The sequence below is a fragment of the Gouania willdenowi genome, chromosome 22, assembly GCF_900634775.1.
Source record: "Gouania willdenowi chromosome 22, fGouWil2.1, whole genome shotgun sequence".
In the NCBI taxonomy this organism is placed as follows: domain Eukaryota; kingdom Metazoa; phylum Chordata; class Actinopteri; order Blenniiformes; family Gobiesocidae; genus Gouania; species Gouania willdenowi.
In genome coordinates, this window is record NC_041065.1 from 33,208,268 (window position 1) to 33,235,741 (window position 27,474).

Genomic DNA, 27,474 nt, shown 5'->3' on the forward strand with positions numbered 1-27,474 from the left:
AACATTTAACATTTAACATTTAACATTTACATTTAACATTTACATTTAACATTTACATTTAACGTTTATTTTTTGTGTACAATTTTTTTTAACAATTATATAGAACATGCTATAAATTTCTGTCTCAAATGAAAGAAAAATGATCTTAATGTTCACAATATGTCTGCATGAAACAGTGACTGACTTTTACATTCAGTACCCCATAGATTTTGCCCTTATTTTTTTAATTTTAAAACTGAAAAATGCCGTTTATCTGGGGTTTTTCTTCTTCTGTGTCACCGTTTTAGTTTCAAATGAGTAAAACCCAAATATTTACACTGTTTATATGTTTATTTATTTTTGAAAATAATACCCAAAGAAGGAACGATGCACAGATTTGTGACTAGATTGAAACAGTGGCTGACTCCGCCCCCTCTCCGCCCCTCCTGATCACTTGTCCCAGGTGAAACTAATCACCTTGATTAGGTTCCTTATTTAAGCTGTGGATGCTCAGACTGGACTTTCCTTTTCTTATACAGTATGAGCTCCAACGGCCTCTACACAACAGATCTGCTCTGAGACTCAGTAGGACAATCTTTATTTTTTATAAAAATGGATTTATACAAACAGTGCAGCTTGTCTTAGATGGGCTGGACATGTAAAATAATAATAAAAGCTAAATTCATATTTGTTTTCTGGCAAATTAAAGCTGCACACTCTGACCCCATGCAACACAAATCAGAGTTTATTGTTCATAAACCACAACTTACACAGTTTGAGCACCACAGCCTGTCTGACTATTGTTGATAATTAATGCTTAAAGTTGTGTTGCTGACTCGTGGTGTACAATAATCATCACAGTCTACTTTTACTGTGTCATCGTTAGGCTATCACAATTTAGCCAAACACTAGCCATTAGTCAGTTAAAACATATCTATTCTAATCCGTGAGTCATGGTTTCACTACCACAACATCCCTCAGCATTATTGTTGAGTCATGGTTTGTGCTTAAGCTATGACTAGGCAACATGACTCAACTATATACTGAGTTGTGGTTAAAACGCCCCAAGTTTTTATGCTCTCTCTTGCTTTGATGGATATTATTGCTGTGTCATGCTTTGATGACTGTATTTTCATTCTGTTTCACTAAAATGTATGTATTTTCACTCTGTTTCGCTTTGATAAATGTATTTTCATTCTGTTTCGCTTAAATTAATATATTTTCGCTCTGTTTCGCGTTGATAAATGTATTTTCGCTCTGTTTCGCTTTGATGAATGTATTTTCGCTCTGTTTCGCTTTGATAAATGTATTTTCGCTCTGTTTCGCTTTGATGAATGTATTTTCGCTCTGTTTCGCTTCAATTAATATATTTTCGCTCTGTTTCGCTTTGATAAATGTATTTTCGCTCTGTTTCGCTTTGATGAATGTATTTTCGCTCTGTTTCGCTTCAATTAATATATTTTTGCTCTGTTTCGCTTTGATGAATGTATTTTCGCTCTTTTGCTTTGATAAATGTATTTTCGCTCTGTTTCGCTTCAATTAATATATTTTTGCTCTGTTTCGCTTTGATGAATGTATTTTTGCTCTGTTTCGCTTTGATAAATGTATTTTCGCTCTGTTTCGCTTCGATGAATGTATTTTCGCTCTGTTTCGCTTTGATGAATGTATTTTCGCTCTGTTTCGCTTTGATGAATGTATTTTCGCAGTGTCATGCTTTGACGCCTGTATTTTTGCAGTGTCGTGGTGTGAGTATTCTTGTCAAAGTTTGAAGGCTGTATTGTTGCTTTGTCATTGTGTCATGGTTTGTGGGCAGTGTTGTTGCCGCGTCACGGTTTACGGGCAGTGTTGTCGCCGTGTCATGGTTTGAGATCTCTGTAGTTATACTTCGTCATAATTTGAGAGCTGTATTGTTGCCTTGTCATAGTTTGGGGGCTGTATTGCTGCTTTGTCATAGTTATAATAGCACATCACACCCATATATTTGTATTATGTTTATATTATGTGCTTTTTTTAATACAATTGTAGTTTTGGATAGTCATAGTTTCATATTGCTGACAAATGTTCCCACTACAACCTACCCAAATAGCCTGAGTATTATTGCAGACTCATGGTTTGAAGAACTTTCAATAGTTTTGCGACGCGTCAACAGGACTTTGATTGACTTAAACTAAATAACTTTATGACGTGATTAACAGATCAAAGACATCCATGAGATTGGAAGCTAAATGTAAGTGTTCACTTTAAATGATCAGTAAAACATTGTAACTCTATGGTAATCCCTTAATTTCATTCATAATTAAAAAAAAAATTATTTCATTTTTTTTATTATATTTGCCATGATGCGGAAGGTAAGTCTATGAATAATTGTCACATATTTTCCATGATGCAGCAATGCTGTGTTCAACAGTGGAAGTTTCAAAATTAACATGGATGGATATAGAGTAATTGAATAAAATGCACCCAATAATATCCTTACACTGATCACCAATACATGTGGTAAAGTTAATTTTGTACAAAAAATATTTAAAACTCTGGCTAAGTTAAACTTGAAATGTACTGTGGGAACGTGAAAAATTGTTCATTTTGAGAAGAACTGCAATAATCCAGAAGAAACATGAAGATGGAAGAACTGTTGGTGATGAAGATCAGTTTCCTGATGTGACTGGACCTCCTCGTAAGTCCAGATTAAAACCTTAATGTGTGGCTCAGGGCTTTTGACCAGAGGGTTAATGGTTCAAATCCACTGTGAGATGTTAAGCAAGTCCCTCCTTAACACATTTTTATGCATGTACCTGTAAATATGACATTAAATATGCATCATCCTTTTATCATTAAGGTTAATATACATGTTTTCTGTACTAAAGTTAATATATATATATTTATGTATGTATATATATAAGTTTTGAGCTAAGAGCAGATGGCAGGATGTTTTCCACAGCACTGGGACCTTCATCATCTTCAGGCTCGAGTAGAACAGCTATTGGAGGACAATGGCCAGGTAGGACCTAAAATACACACACAAACGCACAGGTCCCCCAACAACTCCCCAACAGTCATAGAACTGGGCTTTTTAATTAAGGGACTTGCACTCATAATAACTCTGAATCAATAATTATATATAAGTAAATCAAAATAATACAATACCTAATTGAGCTATAAATTGATATATTTTAACAGGGTGCTTTCACAAGGACCTTCTGTAATGTGGTGGTTCCTAAATTGCAAAATTTGAGTCCTGGTGGAAACTGTGACTATAAGCAAAGTAGTACATAAAAACAAAACAAAAATCTAAAGGATTAACAAAGCCCAGGGCCGGAGTTAATAAATATCAAAATGTTCCCAAAAATTCAATGTAAAGGAATAATCCATTAAAACAATAAAAGGGATACATTTTCTTAACATGAGTTCATGCTTGATGGGGGAGTATGGAGATAGTTCTTGTCTTTGTTGGGGAAGGTAGCACTAAATAATCTATCATGAGAAGGCAACCTGAACTACAGAACAAAAACAACCTTAATAAATAATCATGCAAATTAAGAAGATTAATAATTGATCTTAAATAACGCCTTCAGAACTAAGTTCTACATGGATGATTGATCCTCTATTGATGATCATAAAGGATCTGAATGAGTGTTTACATTGATTAAATTGTTCGGCAATAACTGCGGTGTTGGCAAATGTTCCTGAGCACCATTTTTGCAAAATTGGTAAAAGAACTGAACCTGGATGAAGAACGAACTACAGTTGAGCCAATGGTTGAAATCAATGACGCACGAAAAGGACATCTTCAGCTTTGAAGTAACTCTCAGGAACCTTAGACACTGAGTCACCAAGGCAACCCTAGTGGGCTGGATGTACTACCACTCATATTTACTTTCTGGACCAAAGGCAAAACATCCACAATTAGATATTTCCTACATTTGTACCAACAGAATTGCAGTGATTCATGACCTCTTCCACAAACCAAAGGAATTCAACACAGTTCAGCGTACAAGGATACGTTAGTTTAATGCAAAATCATGATGGTTTAGTTCAAGGTCTTGAATCTGTGGGAGAGGACAAAATTCACACGGTGAACAGTGTGTGCTGGAAATCAACATCCAATAGAAACATTGATCAAATGTCACTCATTATGGAACTGACTTTGAAGATCAGAATGTCCTGAAGACTTGGTAGTCCCCCCCCCCCCCCCAAGTTGTCTGATGTATAACGGTGTAAAAACCAGCACCGGGTCTTCTGCATCATTCCAATGTTTTATCAAAGTATGTTTTCTTCATTGTTCTGATGCAAATACCAAGTCCTTTTTGCATTATTTCAACATTTAACCCGGCTCTTTCAAATTATTTAGATGTATAAACTAGGTTTTATTTTGCATTGTTCCGATTCAAAACCCAAGTCCTTGAAGGAATGTTTCTACGTAGAACTGAAGTCTGTTCATTATTCTGATGTAAAACCCAGCACCAGGTCGTTTCTACATCATTCTGATCTTTAACCAAAGTGTTTTTTCATTGTTCAGATGAATAAGTGTTTTCCTTCCATTGTTCTAAAGCAATACCCAAATGTTTTTGAGATTCTGCTCTTGACTCACTGTGGAAATGTTATGTTAGCGGATATCCGCTCACAGGTTAAGGTACTTCTATATGTCAACCCAGGTGACTTCGTCGAGAAATAACTTTAGTAGGAAGTCCTGAGAATCTGAGCATTGGCCTGGACCCTACCAAGTGCTCCTGAGTGATCCATGCCAACCACTGCAAGACGGTTCCTGTTCTGACCAAACAAGATCCTAGAATAAAGGCTTCAGCTCAAACATCGACACAAAAGATGAACGATGTGCTCTGCCTCACTCTGACATAACACAACAAAATGTACACTGACCACAGGGCAGTAGGCTTACCTGCAACTGTTCTAGGTTGGGCCCTGGCAGTAGAACCCTTCTGCTGACTGGCCCACGTTGGAGCCAGCACTAGAACTCTTAGTAACTGTCCTATGTTGGAACCATGTAGTATGGTAATTATCCCATGTTTGAACCTGGTATTAGAACTGTTTTGGTAACTGTCCTCCATTGGAACCTGGCAGAAGTCTTCTGGTAATGGTCCTACGTTGGAGCCTGGCAGTGCAACCCTACTGGTAATGATAAATTTGTTTTTAGTTGTGATTATCACAAATGTATTCATAACTTAGTTTTGTTTTTATATCCAGGTACTGTATATAACCAAATGTGTGTAGCAAAAAAGATTCTGTTAAATAAATGAAGTAAAAAATGTCATTTGGAATATACATGTCTAAGGTAAGTTTTAATATTGTTAAAATTACAGTTATTTCATTGCAATTGCAGCTTTTTATAATGGTGTAAGAAACAAAATAAATAAGTCAACTTCCTATAGTTTAAATTGCCCAGGAGTTAGTGTGATTTGTTTTTATGTGGTTCTGTAACAGATTATTGTCCTTAATTGTGTATATATATATATGTTTAGAAAGTTACTCTAAGAACAAGATAAACTGTAAGAACATGTATACATTTTTTTAAGAAATAAAAAGGCAAAATTAGTTTTTCCTTTAACCAAAGAAAAAAAGATTTAAAAACCTTCTGAGAAATGGAGACATTACATAAATGTGTCAGTACAGAGAAAGAATACTCACAAAATAATAGTCACCAGACTGGCTTGAGTGATTACACCCCACAACACAAAATGCACAACTGTGACATCACATTTTACTCTCACTTTAAAACGGTTGACTCTTCCCCACCCTGACTCCCTCTTCCCTGTTCCCTCCCCCCTCACCCAGATGTAACACTGCTCTCTCTTTTTGTATCCTCCCTATAGTAAAGTGTTTTTACCCTTCCCTAGGAGGGCTAGTGATGGTCACAATTATGCAATAAAATAAATACATTTATTTAATTGCAATAATAAAACATGCATAGCTGTCACAAAAAGATGGCCCTTTTTTATAGTGTTGACCTTTGACAGCATGTGCAGACAAAGTGAATATATATACAGTACAGTATAAACATCCTTCCCAATATTGCAGTTTAAGTTAAATAGACTCCAAAAACAAACAACACAGCAAAAAGACACAAATGTACTCAAAAAACTAATTACAAAATATTTCATGAAATGACAACACAAATATGCAAAAAAAATTTTTGGGGGGCTGTATTTATTATTAATTAACATCTCTATTTTATTTTTTCATTTCTCATTTAAAAATTTGATATTTGGGAATATATGCCTTTCTTTTGGATGTTATTAACTTCTCCAACAGCCTCTACACCCTCTCATATGCGTGTTAATTTCCTAAACCTTTAACTGTCTTTTGAACATTAATTCCCTATAAAGTTTAATCTGCAAATTCAAAACAATGTAATTTAAAGTGGAATTTATTTTGTAAAATACCATGCAACTTTTATATGATTACTTCAATAGTAAGCAAATGAGTAATTATTGTTTCCTAATGTCAGAAGTGTGATAAGATTGCTTCTATATCATAAAATAACTCTTAAATAAATTGCAAGAAATATTATTTTATTAAGTAATAATACTGTTAGTTTGTGGTGAATTTGTTTTAAAAAATAATAATAATAACCAAAAAAGAACGAGAAACATTTCCCGATTATTTGTTAAATATTTCCTGGTACCCGCTGCAATGTGCTCCTGTACCCCTAAGGTACACGTATCCATGTTTGGGAACCACTGATTTAGGACGATTGAAATGAGACCTATTTAATGCAATAAATAGTTGTTGGTTTTAAACCTTTATGTAAGTCAAATTATTTAAGGAATATGTCAAAAGGTTTTTGTTTGTTCGATTTTCAGCTTTAAAAAGTTTGAAACAAGGATTTAACGCTCGTAACCAGGGTAACTGGTGTCGGTCCAAGTCTCGCGAGAAGATCAAGCTAGTGAAGAGGGGCTGTGATGAGAGGAAAAGTGAAAAATCTAGTGATTGATGCATTTCTCATACGATAAGTTCGCTATGTATCGGTCCATGTTTGCCGTGTGTTGCAGTGAAACGGACACAATTTGCAGGGTTTCGGGTTGCGGGTTCAGTCTGGGTTCTGGGCGGGTGGTGTAAAGGCGACCCTAAGGGGTTGGTTAGCGACACGGTCAGAAGCTTCGCTAATATCCTAGCCATGCTAATGCTAGCTGGTTAGCTTTGTTTACATCGGAGTCCGCGCTCGGTGTGTGTGTGTGCGGCGTTCGGAACAAACGGGCGCGCATTTTTAACAAACCCTAACGTGTTGGGCTACCGGTAAATAGGAAACATTATTGCGTTTTGAATGGGCTTCACGGGAGTCATGAACTATGTGGGGGGAGATGTTTGGCTTGTGCACAATGCTAAAATTAGCTTAAAAATGCTAACATTTTAATTAGCGGAAGTTGGTAAACCCCAATATGCTATTTTAGCAATACGCATGTGTGATATCGATGCTGTATTTATTGCTTATCGATCGTGTGATGCAGTATTGATGAGTTTAGTTGTGGTGGAACTCGGCGTCAGACGGTAGACGCTTGAGGCTAGCCGCAGCTAGCCACCTGCCGAGCTAGCTTAGCTTGTGCGCGTTGTGCTTTTATCGATGCCCGTTTGGAACTCATGGCTGCATTGTTGTGACACACTGGAGTGACTGATCGCTGGACTTCTTCTGGTTTCCTCTCCGTGGATTTTTACCGTTTGGACTGTTTTTTCTTCCCTACATATCGTTATGAACCCTGTGAATGCTACCGCTCTGTACGTGTCTGCCAGCCGGGCTGTGCTGCAGTGCGACCCCCGGCAACCCCACACCATGGCTGAGATGTACAAACTGCTGCCCTTCTTTAGGCAGTCGCTCTCCTGTTTAGTCTGTGGTAAGTAAAAATAATTTAATTTACTGAAACACACTTTCTGTCTGTGCCTTCCAAACCAACCCTGAAACGTTTAATGTTTTATTCATTTTCATCACCCACTGATGTTGTCCGTGTTGACGCAATTTGTTGCCGTCTCCTTGGCAACGGATCTCGAGCCCTAGTCGTTTGTCCTCCTGACAGGACAGATGACTCCCGCCTGCTGCACAGAGCCATGTGTTCCCCATTCATGCTTTATTTACTCCTCACGCTTTACTCTGACACAGCATCAATTAGAACCATCAGATCATCTGTTTCTGATCAATTTTAAGGTTTATATAATTCTACCTCATCTGGATCAGAGAAGCACAAAAAGAATGTGATTGTCTGATCTGAGGGCCCAATTGTCATTGTTGTTTCTGTGTGTTTGTTGTCATTTGGTGTTTTCACCACTGTTCATTTAATTTTTGTTGTAGTCTGATGACTAGTCATCAAGTTATGATCTAGTTTTTGTCGACTACGGTAAATGACATTACAATTTATAATCAAGTAAAATATAAAGCACAAGAGTCCATACATTTTTTTACGAATGAAAATTTTATGCACTTTTTTTTAAAATTGTGTTTTTATCTAATTTTGTTTGTTTTTGTGTTTTATTATTTAGTGTAATAATCAATATTTGTGTTGTCATTTTGTGTGTTTTGGTTCTGTTTGTGTGATTTTATTATTTAGTATATTTCTGTTATTTTGTGTGTTATCTTGTGCGTCTGTCTCCTGACAAGACATGTGACTTGTGTTGTTGTTCCTGCTGCACAGCGAGCCACGTGTTCCCCATTCATGCTTTATTTACTCCTCACGCTGCAGACACAGCATCGATTAGAACTATCAGATCTCTTTGTGATCTTTGTTGTATTCTGCGCTATATAAATAAAGTTGAATCGAATTGAATACATTTCAAGGTTCAGATCATTCTGTCATCGGGGGGATTTCATCAAAGTGTTTTAGTAGAGCCAGGCCTACGGTCTTCATAAGACCCACAAGATCGATCACAGATTTAATGATTAGAGCATGAGGGCACATGCGCTGCAGCTTTTACGATGAATAAGCAGCCAATAGAAACCAATGCTGAGACCAACAGGACGTGATGTCATCTGTTACTGAGCAGTGAAAATATAGAAGAAAAAAGTTTCTCTGGTTTAAACATTTTAAATGTATTAAAGTGTTAAACATGGTGTAATTTAATCAATGTATCACAGAAAACAACGGAAGCATTTGATCACACACTGATCATGTGATTTTGATAAGTTTTTAACACCTGTCAGCGTTTAATAAAATATCTAATTTATGAGACTTGTGTTAAAATCATATTTAAACATTTACCGTAATATTCTGTTTAATTTCCTTTTAAAATACCGTATTAAAGCACATTTAAAAACAAAAACTATAATAAGTCTTTTTGACTTTTTTCCTTTTGTAGATCTTTTTTTGAGTGTTTTATTAAAGCATCACTGAACAACTTCGTTAACACTGATGAAGTGGTTTCATGGGAGTGACTCAGCAGATTTAACCAAGCCTGCTGCTTAAACCTTGTCAGGAGCAGGTTTGACTCACGGACTGTTACTATGGTAACCAAGGTGTTTTCTCGTTGATGAAACAGCCGTTCCAGTTAGAATGCGGCTTAACAAAGCCAGACTCTCAGGTTAAACCTAGACATAACCCTGAGCTGGGTTTGATCAAATACCTCTGGATCAGAAAAGCACAAAAAATAATGTGATTGTCTGCTCAGAGGTTCCAATCCCAACCTCATTGTCATTTTTGTGTGTTTTGTTTCTTTTTATTTTTGTGTTTTTGTTTAGTATATTTCTCTAATTTTGTGTTTTTGTCGTAATTTCCTGTTCTTGTTGTGATTTTGTATATTTCTCTCATTTTGTGAGTTCTTGTCATTTTGAGTGTTTTTGTTATTATTTAGTATAATTCTCTAGTTTTGTGTGTGATTTTTGTCCCTAATTGAGCAATCTGATCAGATGTTCTGTCTCTTCTCTCACGTCCAGGTAAACTCCTGCAGGAGCCGACCTCCACAGCACACCCTGAGTGTCATCACTACGTGTGTCTGGGCTGTAAAGGTCAGAAGATGAGGGTCCGCCTGTCGTGTACTCGCTGTAAGGACTACTCCGGCTTCCTGGAGAACAAACAGCTCTCCTTATTGGTCCAGTGCTACAAGAAGCTGTGTCTGTACGTCATCCACTCCCCCCTGCTGCAGGCGGTCAGTAGCCACGCGGCCGGCTCCCCCGACGTCCTGACCCTACTGGAGGAGGTGCTAACATCCCAAGAGGAGGAGGAGGAGGAGGAGGGTGAGGGCTGGAGCTCGGTGCAGGGGGATGTTAACCCGTCTCCTACTGAGGCTCCTCCTTCCCCCACAGAGCTATCAGCTACACCTCAGACTCAGAGCGTCTCCTCGGACCCCCACTGCTCTAACGGACCACAGGAGTGCAACGGGGATGTACTGGAGGACCTGGACCCCTCCTCTCCTGAGCTGGAGGTGTGTGAGCTCATCGAGGAGCGACCACAGCCTGGCCTCAGCGTATCTGACGGTTTGGAACTAAGTCTGACCACTGGACCTTTAGCCCCGCCCCCAGGAGCCATGTGCTCGCTCAGAGGCGGGGTCTCTAGTACCACCAGGGAGCTGGATGAGGGAGAGGTGCTGCTTCTCAGCGTGGAGGAGGTGCTACAGACGCTGGACCCTCTCCAGCCGGGTCGAGACCCTGCCCACACTCACACACACTCTCACACGGACAGAACACACACACAGATGTTCATCCACCTGGACTCAGCACACAACTACACACAGATCCAAACGGGGCGGAGCAGCACGGCGACCACAGGTCACGGGGTACACATACACACCACCACGTGCTCCCTGGAGCCTGGCCCCACCTCCAAACCCCCGTCAGTCCGACCCAACCGCAAACGCTCGCACTCAGAGAGCGACAGAGAGAAGGTGAAGCCTCTTCCCATCTCATCCATCTTGCAGAGCTCAAACACACACTCACACACACTTTCTCACACGTCGCACACACACACACACTCACAAACGCCCCCCCAATCCACACCAGCACACACATACTCGTCCCTGTCCAACGGGACCCTCTCCAAACCCAGTAGACCCACGCAGAACTACAGCAAAGGTGGTAGAAAACAAGTGGAGCCGGGCCCCAAGAAGCCCCACAGCAAGGCCCGCAGCGGGGGGAGCTCCAAGAACAAGGACCGGAGCAAAGAGCAGCGGCTGGTGTCTGGCTGCCTGGTCCCCCCCGCCCCTGTGAGGCCCCCTTACAAGAAGCCCATCGAGAAGAAGGGCTGCAAGTGTGGGCGGGCCACCCAAAACCCATCGGTTCTGACCTGTAGGGGGCAGCGGTGTCCCTGCTACTCAAACAGAAAGGTGAGATTAACACAGGGCAGGATTTATTTCAGTGGTTCCCAAACTGGGGTGTGTGTGATGTCATGACGGGGGGGGTTTAAGCAGCTGAAAAAACTTTAAGGAACACTTGAATTTTTCTACATAAAGCTGACATTATCTGTCATTAGCATGAATAAGGTGTCATGAAGGCTGTCACTAGGTGTTGTTAGGACACCTTTCACTTAGGGCGTGGTAACATATTGAGATTCAAAACATCAAGTTTTCTTTTTTGGCAATATAAAAAATTACAATATCGCCGATATAGATATATTGTATATATTTATTTTATAGCTCATTTTGTATCAAAATACTTGTTTTAGGAGTCACTGCTTTCTCTATTTCTCAAAACGTTATGAAAGACACAGATGATCAGAGTGCATCATAACACTACAGAACTCACTCACATGTACTGTCTTTTATAGGAGTAAAAGTCAAAAGTGGAACATATTGTGCAGCTTTTTGTTAATAAATGTGCCTATGTGGAATTTTCCATCAGCAAATTTAACCCTGAATTGTCTTTCTGGTCAGACTTTAAAGCACAATTTAAAATTATCGAGATTTATATTGTATATCGGCATTCTGAGAAAAAAATTTAGCCCTACTTTAGCTAAATTATGACACCTTAAAAGCCATTTTTTGGGTAAGGTGAAGGATATAGTGGAGTTAGGTTTAGGGGTTAGGGTAATGAAGGGTTGGAGTAATTAACAACACTTAATAACAGCCTTCATTACACTTTATTCATGCTAATGACAGCGTAATGTTAGCTTTATGTATAAAATTTAAAGTGAAGTGTTACCAAACTTTATTACTGTTCTAAAATGATTAATCAGTTTTTATTTTCATGAGATTTGAAGAATATTAAATTTTTTTTTTTTTTTTTTTTTACCTTTATGTTTCATTAAAAATAAATATATTTATATGCATTGTTGTGATGGGGGGGCCCTGAGAGAAAAAACAGGGAAAATTAAAGGGGCAAAAAATATAGTGACAAAAAAGGACTGTGACTGCAGGTCGCGACAGTACCAACTCTACGGTTTGGTAGTAGACAATGAAGCAGAGAAGAAAAGCTCTCCTAAGGGAACTTTACTCTCCCTAGTGAGTAACTCAAGGACTGTTGAGGATGCAAAAAACCCTCTGAAAGAAGGACTCGTACCCAAAAGTTTACTGTTACTCACTAACTTCAGCCACCAGAGCGTGTCAGTGCACTGTTTAAAGGGGACATATCATGCTAAATCCACTTTTTTAGCCCTTAAATGCATTTTGTTGTATATTTAGAGTGCTTAGAAGTACAGAAAAAATCAAATTAGTCTCTTCAGGTGCTCCGTAGATATCTTTATATTCTGTTTTGCTCATATTTTTCAATCTGTTTTGATTTTTCTATTCTCTATTACGTTTTTTGAACTATTACATCACAGTATTTGCAGCAGAACTGCCAAATTAGTTCATCAACTCCAGGTCCAACACTTTGAGCAATCCACTATTTTTATTTCTCGCTTTTATTTTGTAGTCCAAGCTCCAGGATGCAGAAGTTACGAGAGGAGAAATCAAAATGTTGGGTTGTTGGATGTAGTAACCCACACGCTTCATTACACCGTCTCCCAGCATCAGAACCTTTTCAAAGTGTCTGGTTGAGTTTTATTTTTTATAGAAATGTACCACATCTGTGGGTAAGGTCATTTTAGTGTGTGTGAAGCACTTCAATGATGACTGCTTCATCAACCTCCACCAGTATAAAGAAGGATTTACAGAAAGACTTTGTCTGATTGAGGGTTCAATTCCTGTCTTTGGAGACGATGAACAGAGCACTTCGGTAAGCTGTAAATAACGCTAAAAAGTGATGATAAGACGTCCCTGTCATTGTTTTGTTAGCATTAGCAGTTGCACCGTCTTCATATGTTAGCGCTGTGTGCTCGTTTTAGATCCTTGATGATATGGCCTACGTGATTTAATTTAAGTCTAAAGTTTTCAATAGTCATTTCATTTTGACGTTTTTGTCTCTGAAAAGACTGTATTAAAATGCATTTTGTGACGTTAGCTTGGCGCTAGCGTTAGCTCGGTGCTTGTTAGCTCACTTGTTAGGGTTCTGCAGGTTCATCATCTTCATTTTCATCTCGCTCCACTGGGTCAGACTCTGGCTCAAACACGTAAAGCTGGATGGACAAGTCTTCTGTTTTTGACATTGTGTAAATAACCTCTAAATAAAAAGTTTCTGCTCCGCTACATGGCCGTATCTCTTCTATCAAACTACAAAAATGGCCGAGCAGGGTGGAGTTGAACCGAGTGTCACCTCTGTAACCTGGAGAGGGGGTGGGGTATGTAGTGTCTCATTTGCATTTAAAGAGACCGCACCGCACAACGAGTTGCTCTCAGAAGCATATCAGAAAAGGGGTGGAGCTATAATAATGAGGAATTCAGACCCAAGCATTGCAGTTCCACTTTATATAGACCACAACTGTATGATTTATATGTAAAAAGGAAGGATTTAAAACCATGATATGTCCCCTTTAAGGGAGAGTAAAGGTCCCTTAGGAGAGCTCTTCTTCCCTGCTTCATTGTCTACTACCAAACCTCAGAGTTGGAACTGTCGCCCTTTGAAAGATCTTTGTTTAGACATTTGTTCCATCGTGTTTCCTATCGCTAACATTAGTTCTCGTCCCTTTTCTCAGGCGTGCTTGGACTGTATTTGCCGCGGCTGCCAGAACTCGTACATGGCGAACGGGGAGAAGAAGCTGGAGGCGTTTGCCGTGCCAGAGAAAGCTCTGGAACAGACGCGCCTCACGCTCGGCATCAACCTCACCAGCATCACGGCGGCCGCCGCTCTCCGTAACCCGGCCACCACCAGCATCCGCGGAAACACCCTCCTCAATGTCGCCACGGCAACCGGGACGCCCGTTACCACGGCCTTCCTTTCCCCCAGCCCGCCCCCGGACCCCAGCTACGAGGACAGCCTGGAGCTGCTGATTGGCTGAGAGAGGAGGGGGGCGGGGCCTCTGATAGATTGAATGTGTCCATGTGATGATGATGATCTAAAGGCAGCTAATGGGTCTGCTGATGCTGCTCCGTGATGGAAATGCTACGTAGGCGAGCTAGCATGGGTGTGCCAAAGCCTCCTGCATTGTGCCTGTCTATGTGTAACGTTGCCTGTCTGTAGTTTATTATCTATAATAACCAGTTTATTTTCTCCTCCTCCTTCTTCTGTGGTGCTCTTTGTGTCTGTCGACAGCAGACATACTGTAAGAACCAATAGGAACACACAGGGCGTTTCTATTGGTGCACGAAGGCAATGAAGGAAAAGTGCAGCATCATATCATTGGAAAACATTTCACTATTATTACTGCATAAAGTTCATCATGACTCGGCAGTTACTCACACCTTAATCATAATTGGTTCACTTGTCTCATCACGTCACTGTCAGCTGGTCGTAGGCTAGCGTTAGCGTCAACGCACTTGTGTGCTACGCTACGTTTTTATTGCAATACTAGAGGCTCGGCTCAGAAGCACTTAGTCTGGATTCACGGGCTACTGGTTACCATAGCAATAGGAGCACCAACAAACTGTTGTTTACCGTTAACTCTAACTGACCCGTCACAGTAACTTTGTAACTTAGTGATTGTAACGTGACTGTGTAGATCACTGAAAGCCATAGGTTGACGTGTGTGCGCGTATGTGCGTGCGTATGTTTGTGTGCGTGCTTGTTTGCATATGTATGTGAGTGCGTATGTACGTGTGCGTGCGTATGTGCTTTTCTGCATGCGTGCGTATTTGTGTGTGCGTGCGTATTTGCTTTTCTGCATGCGTGTGTATTTGTGTATGTGTGTGCGTCTTTTTCCCACGGTTGTAGCGTCCCCGTTGATCAGAGACCAACCCCAGAAGCTATTTTTGATACGGAGTGTTTGAGCTTTGGTGTCACGCGCGCGCACACATTTGTCTATAACCTGAGGCTGCGTGTGCGTGTCTTTGTTTACCATCGCCTGTCGTTACCACATGTTCGTCCAGTCGTCATGGTGACCAAAAAAAAAACAGACTGAAGAGGCTGATTGATAGAACAGGAAGTAGCAGGTGGATTATTACATTATTACAGTATCCGATCAGCACACGTGATCAATGTGTGCGTTTGTGATTCTTTTGGGCATTACTTGAACCCTGGTTAGGATGTTTTGTTTTTGTTCATTTTTTTTATTGTGAAAACTCTCGTTTGAGGAGTGACTATTATTGCTGAAATGTTCACTGCCATATTATGGAGACATAATGTAATACCACATGAAATAAATGATAGTTTTTTACTTTTTCAGTTCGGAGTCTTTTTGTCTTGACGAAGATTTTGTTTTTTGTTCAATAGTAAAGTGTGAAAACTTTATTGTTTCTACTTGAAGTCATGGCCACGCACTAGGGGTGAGTTTTGGTAAGGATGTAGCAATACTATATTATCGCGATATATTGTGATATTCTACCCAGTTAATATCAAACTTAAGCGTAGAGATGAAAAATCAAGTTACTGTAAATGTTCATCAGAAGATATTGATCATTCGGGGGAAAAATTGAGTCCAAACTATTTGCTTCAAAACATCCTATTTATTATTAGTGTTTTTGCACATTTTCACTGAAAAAAAAGAAAATAGTGTTACACTGTCATCATAAAATAAAGTGCATCAAATAACCATCGTAACACATTGAAAGCATTGTAACCACCACTGAAATATTGCACAAATACACCAAATTATTGATTAAATATATATATAAATATAAATAAATAAAACAATTTAAAATCGGCACCCAAAAAATCGCGATATATTGTGAAAACGATTTTTTTTCACACCCCCTACCACGCACTGTTTTCATTCTACTGAAGAGATGAGAACCTTAAAGTAATAATATATCAAAATTTTTCTGGTGTCATTTTGGGTTTTTTTCTGTCTTTTTGTGTTTTCACGTGTTATTTCTCGAGTTCTTTGATTTTTTTAATCATTTTGTGTGTATTTAGTTTGTCTTGTTATTTTTGTCGTTTTTCGAGTGACTATTTTTGTGTCTTTGTTGGTGTGTTTTTTGGTTTTGTGTGTTTTTGGAACCATTTTGTGTATCTTTGTTTTGTATATACTGTATTTATCATTTTGTGGTTTTAGAGTTATTATGTATGTCGTAACATACATTATAGTTTTGGAGTTATTTTATGTGTTTAAATCATGTTTTTGTTTTCCTTTTGTATATGTTCGGATTCACTTTGTGAATATTTGTTTTTTGTGTCTTAGGTTGTTTTTATTTTTTTGGCATTTTGTGTTTTCAGGTGTAATTTTTGTAAATTTGTGTATTTTTCAAGTTATTTTGTGTATTGTGCACAAAATTACACCAAGGGCCACATGTGGCCCCCTGACCACCAGTTGCCCAGTTTGTTTTAATGCATTGCAGCATCTGGGCTGATGTTCTGCGAGGAACACATAACAAATGAGGACGGATTATGTTTCAGAGTTTATTGGCGCCAAAAGTTGAATTTGCATATTAATTTAACCTTTTATTAAAGCAGTTGTTCTTTAAAGACGGACTGTGTTTAAATAAGTTCCAGGTAAAGGACACACACACACACACACACGTCCTACACAATGTCTGAACTAATCAACCAGCCTCTGTTAATACATACAAACACAAAACTGATGATTATGCAAAGAGAGAAGACGCTGATGGAGGAAGTGTTGATTCATGGAAACGATCCAAACTGGTTCTTGCTCCACTGTCATAGAGTCACCTGAACACATGAAGGTTTAATCCCTCCTTCAACACTTTAATATCCAACTAAAGTTTGTTTCCATGGAAACGCATCACTGTTCATGTTCATCCATGTTTTTTTTCTTCTGTTAATGTTTTGGAGTCTTGGTGTCTGAGTTGCTCTGCAGCTCAGTTGGATCCAGATCCATCAGTAGTGGTCCTGGTCCTGGACCTGAATCAAAGCCCCTCGTCTGTATCTCTATCCAATGAGAAAGGCACCAAAGTAGCTGGCCCTCCCGTCCATCTCCATGTTGGTGGCGTTGCTGACGGTGATAAATAGTCGGTCTGCGTGCTGGAGGAAGGCCGTGCCCGCCTGGTGCAGAGAGAACAGACCTGGTTCTGGACCTCGAGGCCAGCAGACGCTACGAGAAGACTTCATGAGTAGGATGGGAACGGTGTAGGAGCTCATCTACAGGGAAACATCATCACATCTGATCAAACGTTCCATTTACAGTACAACCAGATTATACCATAACACTAGGGCTGGGCTTTATTATAATTGCAATTCTGACATCATTGACTTTGTAATTAAAAATGATGTTGCTTTTGTAATTGGATTGTATTTGAGTTCAGATAATTGACTTTGTAATTATAATTGGCATTTAAAATATATAAAATATGTCAGTTACAATTTAAACTCAAAACTGGAGAACCCTGTTACAGTTCTGTCTTACACATATGTAATTAATAATTACATACTGTAAATGTTTCTGATCAACTTTTCCAACGAGGATTATTTTAGCATTTAAAATATATATAAATCTATGAGTATAGTGACATTAAAAGGCTCAGACGTCCACATCAAAATAATGAATACCAATATATTCATTGATTAGGAAGAATAACAAGGTAACCAAGAGATAAAAACACTAATTAGATGATAGATAATATTTATTAGTGTATTTTACAGCTGATTATAGACATGGGTCACACTGACCTGTTAGCATTAGAGATGCTAACAGAAAGCTAACACAAGAATAAGGTTGTGTTTTGTGGGCTTATTTATTAAAGGATCAGTAATGGTGATTAATTGTAATTAATTGAGAATGTAATTGTAATGACGTTCAGGGGAAAATAATTGTAACTGGACAAAATGCCAGTCACCGTAATTGTATTTTAGTTGTAATTAAACATGGGTAATTGGGGGCGGGGCATTTTTGTGTATTTTTCTTTAAAACATTTTTGGGGAGGGAGTATTTTCATGTATTTTTCTGTCATTTCTTGTATTTTTATTTATTCATAATTTTTTGAGTCAATTTAGTTTCTTTTTCTGTCATTTAAAGAACATTCATTCGTTTATTGTAATTATCTGCCATTTCTTGTAACTTTGTGTATTTTTGTGTAATTCCGTTTTTGAGGAAGAAGTAATTTTATGTATCTTTCTGTCATTTTGTATGTTTTTAAACTCATTTTGTATGTTTTTAAACTCATTTTGTATGTTTTTAAACTCATTTTGTATGTTTTAAACTCATTTTGTATGTTTTTAAACTCATTTTGTATGTTTTAAACTCATTTTGTATGTTTTTAAACTCATTTTGTCAGCATGCTTTAAATAATCTAATCGCCTTGTGAGGAAAGACATTTTTTAGATCTGAGTCAAGAAGAGAAATCTCATAAATTATGGAAGGAAAAAAAAAATCTATATCTAATCCACTGTTTTGGAGTCATTTTGTGTATTTTTCTGTAAATTCTTGTATTTTTGTTGTCAATTCAGTTTTTTTCTGTCATTTCTTGTATTTATTAATTGAAGACATAATTGTAATTGAAAGATGTAATTGACCCCAGCCTTGAATGACACCAACCTTCTTGTAGACATACTGGACCAGCTGGGCCCCCTCCTGCTCAGTCTCTCCTGTAGGGGGCAGTCTGAAGTAGGTCTGAGCGTAGATGTAGTACAGCCCTGCTGTGGGCGTTACTAGCTCGCCCCCCCTCAGCTCCATGTTCTGTAGGAAGGACAGACCTCTGTGGCCCTCCCAGGATCTGATGCGCTCCCCCAGGTGTGATCTGATCATCCTGGAGCCTGGAGCAGAACATGTGGAGACATGAACAGCCTGAGACCTCCTCATGATCACCATTTACCACCATTACTGTTAGTGTAGCACACACACACACACACACACACACACACACACACACACACACACACACACACACACACACACACACACAATAGACTCAATAAGTCAGGAACATGTAGGAGGAAAAACAAATGCAGTTTCTATGGCAACACTGACAGACTCTGTTGGGGTTAAATCTCTGACTTTTCTCACAAACAGTTGGATTTAGCATCGTTTAACCCCGCCCACAAATATGTGATTGTATCTGATCTGAGGGTCACATGATCAACATTTAGTGTAATAACCAATCAAAGCATTAACAGGTATTAACAAACAATTTTATATGGTTTTGTTACTGTTTTCTGTGTTTTTGAAGTCATTTTGTTTAGTTTTCTGTCTTATTATTATGATTATTATTATTATTTTTTTTTAAGTCGTTCTGTGTCATTTTAGTGTATTCATCTTTTTTTATGTTTTTGGAGTCATTTTGTATATTTTTTTGTCTTTTGTGTTTTTGTTTTTTTCTTCTGGATTTATTCAGCATTTTTGAGTCAATTCTGTGTATTTTACTGTCATTTCTTGCATTTTTCTGTAATTTCCAGTATTTTTGTGTAACTTAAAAAATATCCATAGTCCTTTTGTGCATTTTTCTGTCATTTCTTGTATTTTTGTCGTTATTTTGTGTTTTTTGTGTAATTTCTTTTTGCAGAGGGAGTAAATTAATGTATTTTTCAATCTTTTTGTGTGTTTCCTTTGGTTGCTTTTGTCACTAAATCAGACAAAGAGCCGCCGGTTGCTCACGTCGTCTCTTGGATTTCTTTTAATTCACACAGTTTTTTTCTAAATCAGCTCAGTGAGATGTGTCTCTCAACCTGTTTAACTCTACTTTATTACTTTACTATGTTTATGAAATGAAAATATAGGAATTCCTTTAGGAAGACGAGGAGTGGTCGTTAACGGCCTGAGAGGAATGATGTGTTGTTACTGAGGAGACACACACACACACACACACACACACTCTATTGTGTGTGTGTGTGCAGGTGGTGACCTTCCTGATACACAGATGTTTTCTCACTAACTAATGACTGTCTAAGGCTTTAAATGATCTAATCTCCTTCTGTTGACCAAACACATTTTTAATGTCTGCGTCAGGAAGAGAAATCTTAGAAATTATAGAAGGAAAAAGAAAGGATTTAAAAACAAAAAAACTGAAACATTTTAAGGATATTTAATGCACTATTTTGCAGTAATGTTATGTATTTTTCTGTAATTTCTTGTGTTTTTGTTGTAAGTTTTTGCTTTTAGTCATTTTTGTTTTTTTCTGAAACTCATTTTAGGCGAGTGAGTAATTTTATGTATTTTTCTGTCATTTAATTTGTTATATTTTGAGTTTCTGGAGTCATTTTTGTGTATTTTTCTGTGATTCCTTTTTGAGGAAGGAGTAATTTTATGCATTTTTCATTTTGTCTACAGGCTATAAAGAATAAACGCCTTGTGAGGAAATGTTGACCAAACACATTTCTTGGATGTGCATCAAGAAGAGAAATCTTAGAAAGTTATGCACCTTTAAGTGCAGAGAAGCGTGTGAAAAACCAGTGCAGAACATTCCGGGTTGTGAGGAAACATGTGCACGTTTGCAGGTCTTGACAGTCAGAAGGAGATGAAGCTGTAACTAAAGCCTGGGAAGCCTGCGAGCAAATTCCTCTTCTAATGGCCCTGGAAAGGTTGGGCCCTTGGGTGATCAAAACTCTGTGTGTGTGTGTGTGTGTGTGTCACAGAAACATAAAGGCATTGTGAAAGTTTGTGTTTTTGGAATGATTAATGTGTGTTTTTCTGTAATTCCTTTTTGTGGAGGGAGTAATTTCATGTATTTTTCTGTATTTTTGCTGTTTTTTTTTTGTGTTTTTATTATTTAAATTTTTATTCTAGATTAATTCTGTGTTTTTGGACTAAAAAATCAGTCATTTTGTGTATTTTTTCTGTTGTTTTTTTGTGTTTTTGTCATTTTGAGTTTTCATCTGGATTCATTTATTGTTTTTAACATTAATTTCTTGTATTTTTCTGTAATTTCTTGTATTTTTGTTGTCATTTTATATATTTTGTTTTTTCTTCTGGATTCATTCTGTGTTTTTTAAGTAAATTTTGTGTAATTTTTTGTCATCTATCATACCATGTTTTTCTGTTCTCATTTTGTGTTTTTTTAAATCATGTAGCGCTTTTTTTGGAGTAAATTTTTCTGTTATTTCTTGTATTTTTGTTCTCATTCTATGTTTCTTTCTGTAATTCTTTTTGAGGGAAGGAGTCATTTTCCGTATTTTAAGGTGTGCGTGTGCGTGTCATAAAGGCATTGTGAAAGTGGGCGGCTGTCCAACGACACACACACACACACACACACACACACACACACATAACTTTACTTCCTGTTAGGGTTTGAAAACATCCTCACCGCCTGTGCTCGATGGCTCTGATGATGATGATGATGATGAGGAAGAGGAGACCACGCCGGTCACGTGAGCCGCGACCTTTGGGAGCGAAACGCCTCGAATCCCTGGACTCAGGACGGGTAGAACATCCGTCAGTTTATCTGTGAGAACCAAACCAAAGATGAACTCAGGACGTCGTCAGAAGATAAAACTGATTGATTAGGATCTGATTCTTACTTCTCACTGTGATGGACATCTCCCTCTGGAACCTGTCAGTCATCTTCTGATTGAAAAACAAAAGACAAATTATAGCTGCTGCACAGCATCGGGCGGGGCCAGGCAATTTAGGTAAAACAAGATGGCAGCTGTTAGCGTTTAAAGATTTCAAAAATTCAGTTAACACAAAAATCTAATAAACAATAAGTGACTGAGGTTTGAAAATGTACGGAGGTAGATTTGTGTCTTTATTATTAAAAAAAAAAAAATTCAATCAAAGACTTCTTTGGTGCATTTTGACACTTTTTTCTTTGATTGAAAATATTTATTTTTGATTGAATCATAGGCAAAAATCTACCGCCATAAAAATTCTGTTTTTACATTAACTCCAATTGTTAACATGAGAGCAAAATGTAAAAAAAATATGTAAAGAGAAATTAAGCTTTTCAGACAAAATAAAGATATCGACAATGGTTTGTACAAAATTCTGTGATTGTAATTTGTTTTTAACAGTGATTTATTGGCTCCATACAGGAAAATATGTTTAAAAATGACCTTTTTACATTGACTCCAACATGATAAAATTCTGACATTTTCCAAACATCTCAGACTTTTATTTAAATAAATAAATTAAATTAAAAATGTATTTAGGGAGAATTTGCAAATAAATGTTTACATCACTGTCATTTTGTATATTTTTCTGCCATTTCTTGTATTTTTGTTGTCATTTTAGTGTATTTTTTTGTCTTTTTTCTCTTGAGTAATTATGTGCATTTTTTTGTCATTTCTTTCATTTTTGTTGTCATTTTGTGTAGCGTTGAGCAAAATTTGTGATTTATTGGCTCCATATGGGAAAATGTATGTTTTAAAATTACATTTTTACATTGACTCCAATAGTTAGGATGAGAGCGAAATTCAAATTTAAGTAAAAAATTACATTTTTGAGATCAAATTCTGATATTTTCCAAACTTCATCTACAATTACTCCACAATTTTGTATTTTTTTTTAATGAACATTGAAAATGTATTCAGCAATAATTTGCCATTATATATTTACATCACTGTTTCCAGTCAAACATTTTGATGCACCGTAGGATCAATTATTAATAAATCTATAATGTGTAGGACAGTCTGAAGATGAGCTGTAGAAAGTTTGGAGTCAATGGAGCAAAAAATTATTTAAGGAGGTAAGTTTAATAAGTTTAACAGTTTTTAATAAAATACAGTGATGGACTTCATTATTTATAAAATATCTAAAGGTAGAAAGGTTTCTCAAGTGTTGGGGCCACATTTTGATGTAAGTTGTAAATCTGTAGCACATTTGGTTCATTTGTTGCAAATTTTCCAAATGTTGAACTTTAGAACATTGTGTGTCGCGGCCCCTTTAAGACAACTGGCAGGTTTTTGCCGTTGAGGAAATCTGGAATGGTGCTGGAACTTTGTGTTTGTTTGTTTATGTTTATTGGTTTATTGAACAGGGACAGTGGACATTAATATCAATACTGAAAATGTAGCAGATTTAGCCAAAAGGCTATTTTTCATCTGTAGTCTCAGGACTTCAATTGTCACCCTATAATGTGGACTTCATTATTTATAAAAGGTTTAAATATATTAAAGTTTCTTCAGTGTTTGGGCCTCATTTGATGGAATTTATAAATCTATAGCATATTTGGTTGATTTATTGGGAATTTTCAAAATGTTGAACTTTAGAGCACTCTGTGTAGTGGCCCCTTTAAGACAACTGGCTGTTTTTGGTGATTGTTCGTGCATTGAAGTATGAATTTTCACAGAATATATTGTCCCAACCTTCTGGATGTGGTGGTGGAGCTGCTGTGTGACCTGCCAGCAGGGGTCACTCTTCCTGTCCTCGGCCCCCAAACCCTGGGACCCCCAGTCCTCCACATCACTGTTTATTAGACACGAGACACTGCTGCGGGAAAAACTGTCCTGCATCTGCACACGGATGAACAAAATGTCCACATAAATCTATAAACTACAGTTAATATTTCCTTTATATAATAATGTCTGAAGTTTAATTTCACGTTTACTGGATATAAACTCTAAATATTGCATGAATTTAAATATTTCCGAGAGTTAAATGTTGAAAAGCCTTTTTGGAATCAAAGAATCTTCATTCAGAAATAAATCATGCAAGATATTTCCTGATTTCTTTTTGTAAACTTTTTGTTTATAAAAATACATAAATCAACTTAAGTTATTACAGTAAAGTGATGCGTTTGTCACATGTTCATAAATAATAATGACAGTAAAAACTTATATTTAAATACATGTGATAAACAGTTCTGTAGTGAATTTACATAATACTTTTTTTTTTAAAAATGTGGCTTTTGAAGCTGAAAGTTTTTTTCCCACTTTTGATTTGTTGTCATTGACAACAGAGAACAAACAGGCGTGTGACATGTTTCCCTTTGATCTTCACCTGCTTTGAACCCCATCATCAAAAACCTGCTTTCCCCAAAACAAGTTTCTGTTTATTCCAGGTAAAAATCAGCTTAGCTGTCATTTGTTTATGCTAATGCTCTGTTTGCAGACATTAGCATGCTAATACACGCTGCTAATGATGTCAGTGAATCAACACATGAATTTCACAGAAATGAAGCCCCATTAGTGCTGTTTCACGGAAACGTATTTCATTAACATAAAAAAAATAAATCTGTTTTTTCTGGATCATTTATTTCAGGAAATTTTTTTTCATGTTTTTTGGACAAATATTTGTTTTTTTTTTTGTCGTTTTTCGTGCAATTTTCGCCTGTGTTTTTTGGACATTTTTTAAAATCTGAGTTTAGAAGTTGATTTGAAACAACAATTGCATTTATTTCTTTATTGAGAGGAAAGGGGCGGGTCTAGGAAATCTTGGTTAGGGGGCCACTGCAGGGGCACAGACTCTGATTATGGTGGCACACTAAATTTTAAATAATAAATCAGCCAGTTAAATGTCCAGTTAATAATTGTGTTTACTTTAAATGACATGACTGTTTATTTTAAAAGCATAAAAATAGTTTATCCTGACAAAAATAAATATATATAATAGTTAAGGTTGTAGATTTATCACTGTTTCTACAACATTTTTTTACAAGCTATAATTTCATTTGTCTTTTGTGAATCTGGATGGGGTGGGCCACCCCTTTGGCCCCGCCCATGCATGGCCAGCCTGTTAAATGTAATAAAAAATTGTCTGAAAAACAGAAGAAAAAAAGAAAAAAAGGAAAAAATAGCCAAAAAAAACCAGACTAAAAAAAAAAAAAAGCATATATTTTTCTGTACACTTTCGTAGAGTTTTGGTGGCTTTGATGTGAACATTTATGAGTGAGAGCTGGGCTGGTTTCCTCTCTTTGTTGAACGTTATCTTCTGCTACATTTGTATTGTTTAACGCTTTAAGCAGAAACTCCAGCAGAGGTTGAACCCCCCCCCCCCCCACACACACACACCCCTCCCCCTCTGCTACATTAGACTAAATAATATCTAGATTACACACCCAAAGGCTTTGCTGTTGACTTTGTGTCAAACTCGAGGCCCGGGGGCCAAATACAACCCTTAACATCAGACAGTTATAGACCTCCTCCTAATCAATCTAATCAATAGTCAATTAAATACATTTTATGTTTCTAAATGTAACAGGAATTATTTATTTTTTGAACGTTTCAACTTAAGTATTTAACTTCTTAAATGTGTTTGTGTTGCCATGGCAACAGCATGTCTCCCTTCCAGTTGTGGACCTATTTGTTTCGGCGGAGCAAAAATAAATGATTAAATAAACGAATAATAATTTCTTGTCGACAAATAAAATGCTAAAATTAAATGAAACATTTTTGTTAAAATGAACACTGGTTCCCTTGGGGTCGGGGGCCCCATTTGGGGTCGTCATTCAAGGAACTAAAAAATTTGAGCCCATTTTTGCCTATTTTTACAATTTTTCTACAACTACATCAAACTCATCATATTTTAACCTATTTTCATCACTTTTTCTTGACATATTTTTGCACCTTTTAATGTATTTTTGCTACATTTCTCCCATTTCTGACACTTCTACATCACATTTCAATGACTTTTCTGCACATTTTTCAGCACTTATAAACCATTTCCACCACTTTTCCATTTATTGACACTTTGAACAATTTTTACCATTTTTTCTGTCTGTTTTTGGTCACTTTATTTGTGAGTAAAACCAGGATTTCCATCTTTAAGATGACTATAATAATAATAATAATAAACGTTCCTGGATAACAGTGGATATTATTCAGATGAATAAATAAATGTGTGACTTTCTCCTGCGGGACACAATGGATGCTCTAAAGGGCCGGATTTGGCCCCCGGGCCTTATGTTTGACACACATGCTTTAGAGCATCTGATGAGAAAACATGAATCATTGAGTAAATGTTTAACCAATTCAGTAATAAATTATGATCTAAATATAAACATCATTATTAGCAGAGCTCTCAGTTTGAGTGATGACATCACATGACTAAGAAGAAAAAAGTAGGTTTTTCAAAATAAAACTAAAAGTTATTAACTAAAATCCTAAAAATTGGTCATAAAATAAAAGATGTAAAGTTCTTCTCCTACAGAGACACGTGTTGATCATATTGTCTGTGCGCGTGCTTTACGTTGTGTATGACAGAACTCACGTGTGACAGTTTAATGATTCGAGTGTGTTTATATTTAAAGCAATAATAATAATAATAATAATAATAATAATAATAATAAATTCAATTTACCGTATTCAGGACTTTGTTAAAATAAACAAAAGTTAAAGCTACAGCGATGGTTTGGACCAGGATCGCCACGAGAGTGATCAGCCCCACGCACTGCACGGACACGGGGATGGCCATGGCACGAGCACCTTTAGAACACCTTTAAGTCCAGCTTTAGAACACCTTTAGTCCAGGTTTAATCTTTAGTCCAGGTTTAATCCTGGTTTAGTCCAGGTTTAATCCTGGTTTAGTCCAGGTTTAATCCTGGTTTAGTCCAGGTTTAATCTTTAGTCCAGGTTTAATCCAGGTTTAGTCCAGCTTTAGTCCAGTTTTAGTCCAGGTTTAGTTTAGCTTTAGTCCAGCTTTAGTCCAGGTTTAGTCCAGCTTTAGTCCAGCTTTAGTTCAGCTTTAGTTCAGGTTTAGTCCAGGTTTAGTCCAGGCAGACGGAAGGAGAACTGAACATGTCTCAGACTCTGAGGAAATAAGGAGGAAATAATAAAGGGGCGGGTTGCAGCCCCAGCAGAGGCCGCTAGAGGCCGCTGTTTGGACGCAAAGTGTGAGTCAATAAACATAATCAATGGTTTGTCTTTTTTTTTTTTACACGTAACGCACGTGCGCATCCTAAATACTCATTAATTAAAAATAAATGCATATTTTTTGATACATAAAAACAATAAAGTGTTTTTCAATCATCTTTCTGCAGGTTGTGATCATCAGATGATAAAAACAACACTTTCCTGCTATTGTGAGGAAATCTGAGGAAATGTTGGTCAATTAGAGCCAATGACCTGTTATTGTTCACTGGGGACAGATCAGTCCTCTGATTGGTCCCTGGTTTGACCTCTGACCTCCTGCTCCATTGTCTGAGTCAGGAAGTGAAGGTGGAGCTGAACCATTCACACATGCTGCACAACACCTTTTATTTGGTACATTTTTGTGGTTATATTGCGTTTTTTTCCGTCATTTTTGTTGTTATTTTGTATAGTTTTCACTCAAGTTTGTTTTTGGATTTATTTTGTGTATTTTCCTGTTGTCTTGTGTGTTTTGCTGGTCTTTT

General features: G+C 37.3%; 2 protein-coding genes across 5 annotated transcripts; one reads left to right on the top strand and one right to left on the bottom strand.

Annotated features, from left to right (window-relative positions):
• Positions 1-6,861: 6,861 nt before the first annotated feature.
• Positions 6,862-15,533, top strand: msl2a (MSL complex subunit 2a). Its single transcript, XM_028437807.1, has 3 exons — positions 6,862-7,820; positions 9,848-11,232; positions 13,917-15,533. Exons 1-3 carry the CDS (start codon positions 7,679-7,681, stop codon positions 14,217-14,219), a joined length of 1,830 nt encoding a protein of 609 aa, XP_028293608.1. The 5' UTR covers positions 6,862-7,678; the 3' UTR covers positions 14,220-15,533.
• An 811-nt stretch (positions 15,534-16,344) lies between these two features.
• LOC114456322 (tumor necrosis factor ligand superfamily member 10-like) lies at positions 16,345-26,889 on the bottom strand. Of its 4 annotated transcripts, XM_028437988.1 has the most exons (7): positions 26,667-26,889; positions 26,442-26,592; positions 23,510-23,656; positions 21,725-21,770; positions 21,511-21,648; positions 18,810-19,027; positions 16,345-17,416 (listed from the first exon to the last, which is right to left on the bottom strand). In XM_028437988.1, the coding sequence occupies exons 2-7, from the start codon at positions 26,553-26,555 to the stop codon at positions 17,207-17,209; spliced, it is 873 nt and encodes a 290-aa protein (XP_028293789.1). In that variant the 5' UTR covers positions 26,556-26,592; positions 26,667-26,889; the 3' UTR covers positions 16,345-17,206. The 4 variants fall into 4 exon arrangements, with proteins under 4 accessions (XP_028293789.1, XP_028293790.1, XP_028293788.1 ...); XM_028437989.1 differs by having other exon boundaries at positions 21,725-21,767; positions 26,442-26,889; XM_028437987.1 differs by having other exon boundaries at positions 26,442-26,889.
• Positions 26,890-27,474: the final 585 nt, after the last annotated feature.

Bases quoted from the DNA above. Each gene is read 5' to 3' on its own strand.
- msl2a (XM_028437807.1), top strand. From the start codon at position 7,679: ATGAACCCTGTGAATGCTACCGCTCTGTACGTGTCTGCCAGCCGGGCT. The intron at 7,821-9,847 runs GTAAGTAAAAAT...TCTCACGTCCAG, and splicing joins GCTCTCCTGTTTAGTCTGTG to GTAAACTCCTGCAGGAGCCG. The intron at 11,233-13,916 runs GTGAGATTAACA...CCCTTTTCTCAG, and splicing joins CCTGCTACTCAAACAGAAAG to GCGTGCTTGGACTGTATTTG.
- LOC114456322 (XM_028437988.1), bottom strand. From the start codon at position 26,555: ATGGCCATCCCCGTGTCCGTGCAGTGCGTGGGGCTGATCACTCTCGTG. The intron at 23,657-26,441 runs GTAAATTGAATT...ATCCGTGTGCAG, and splicing joins TTAACAAAGTCCTGAATACG to ATGCAGGACAGTTTTTCCCG. The intron at 17,417-18,809 runs GTTGGTGTCATT...GTTTCCCTGTAG, and splicing joins TCCAGTATGTCTACAAGAAG to ATGAGCTCCTACACCGTTCC.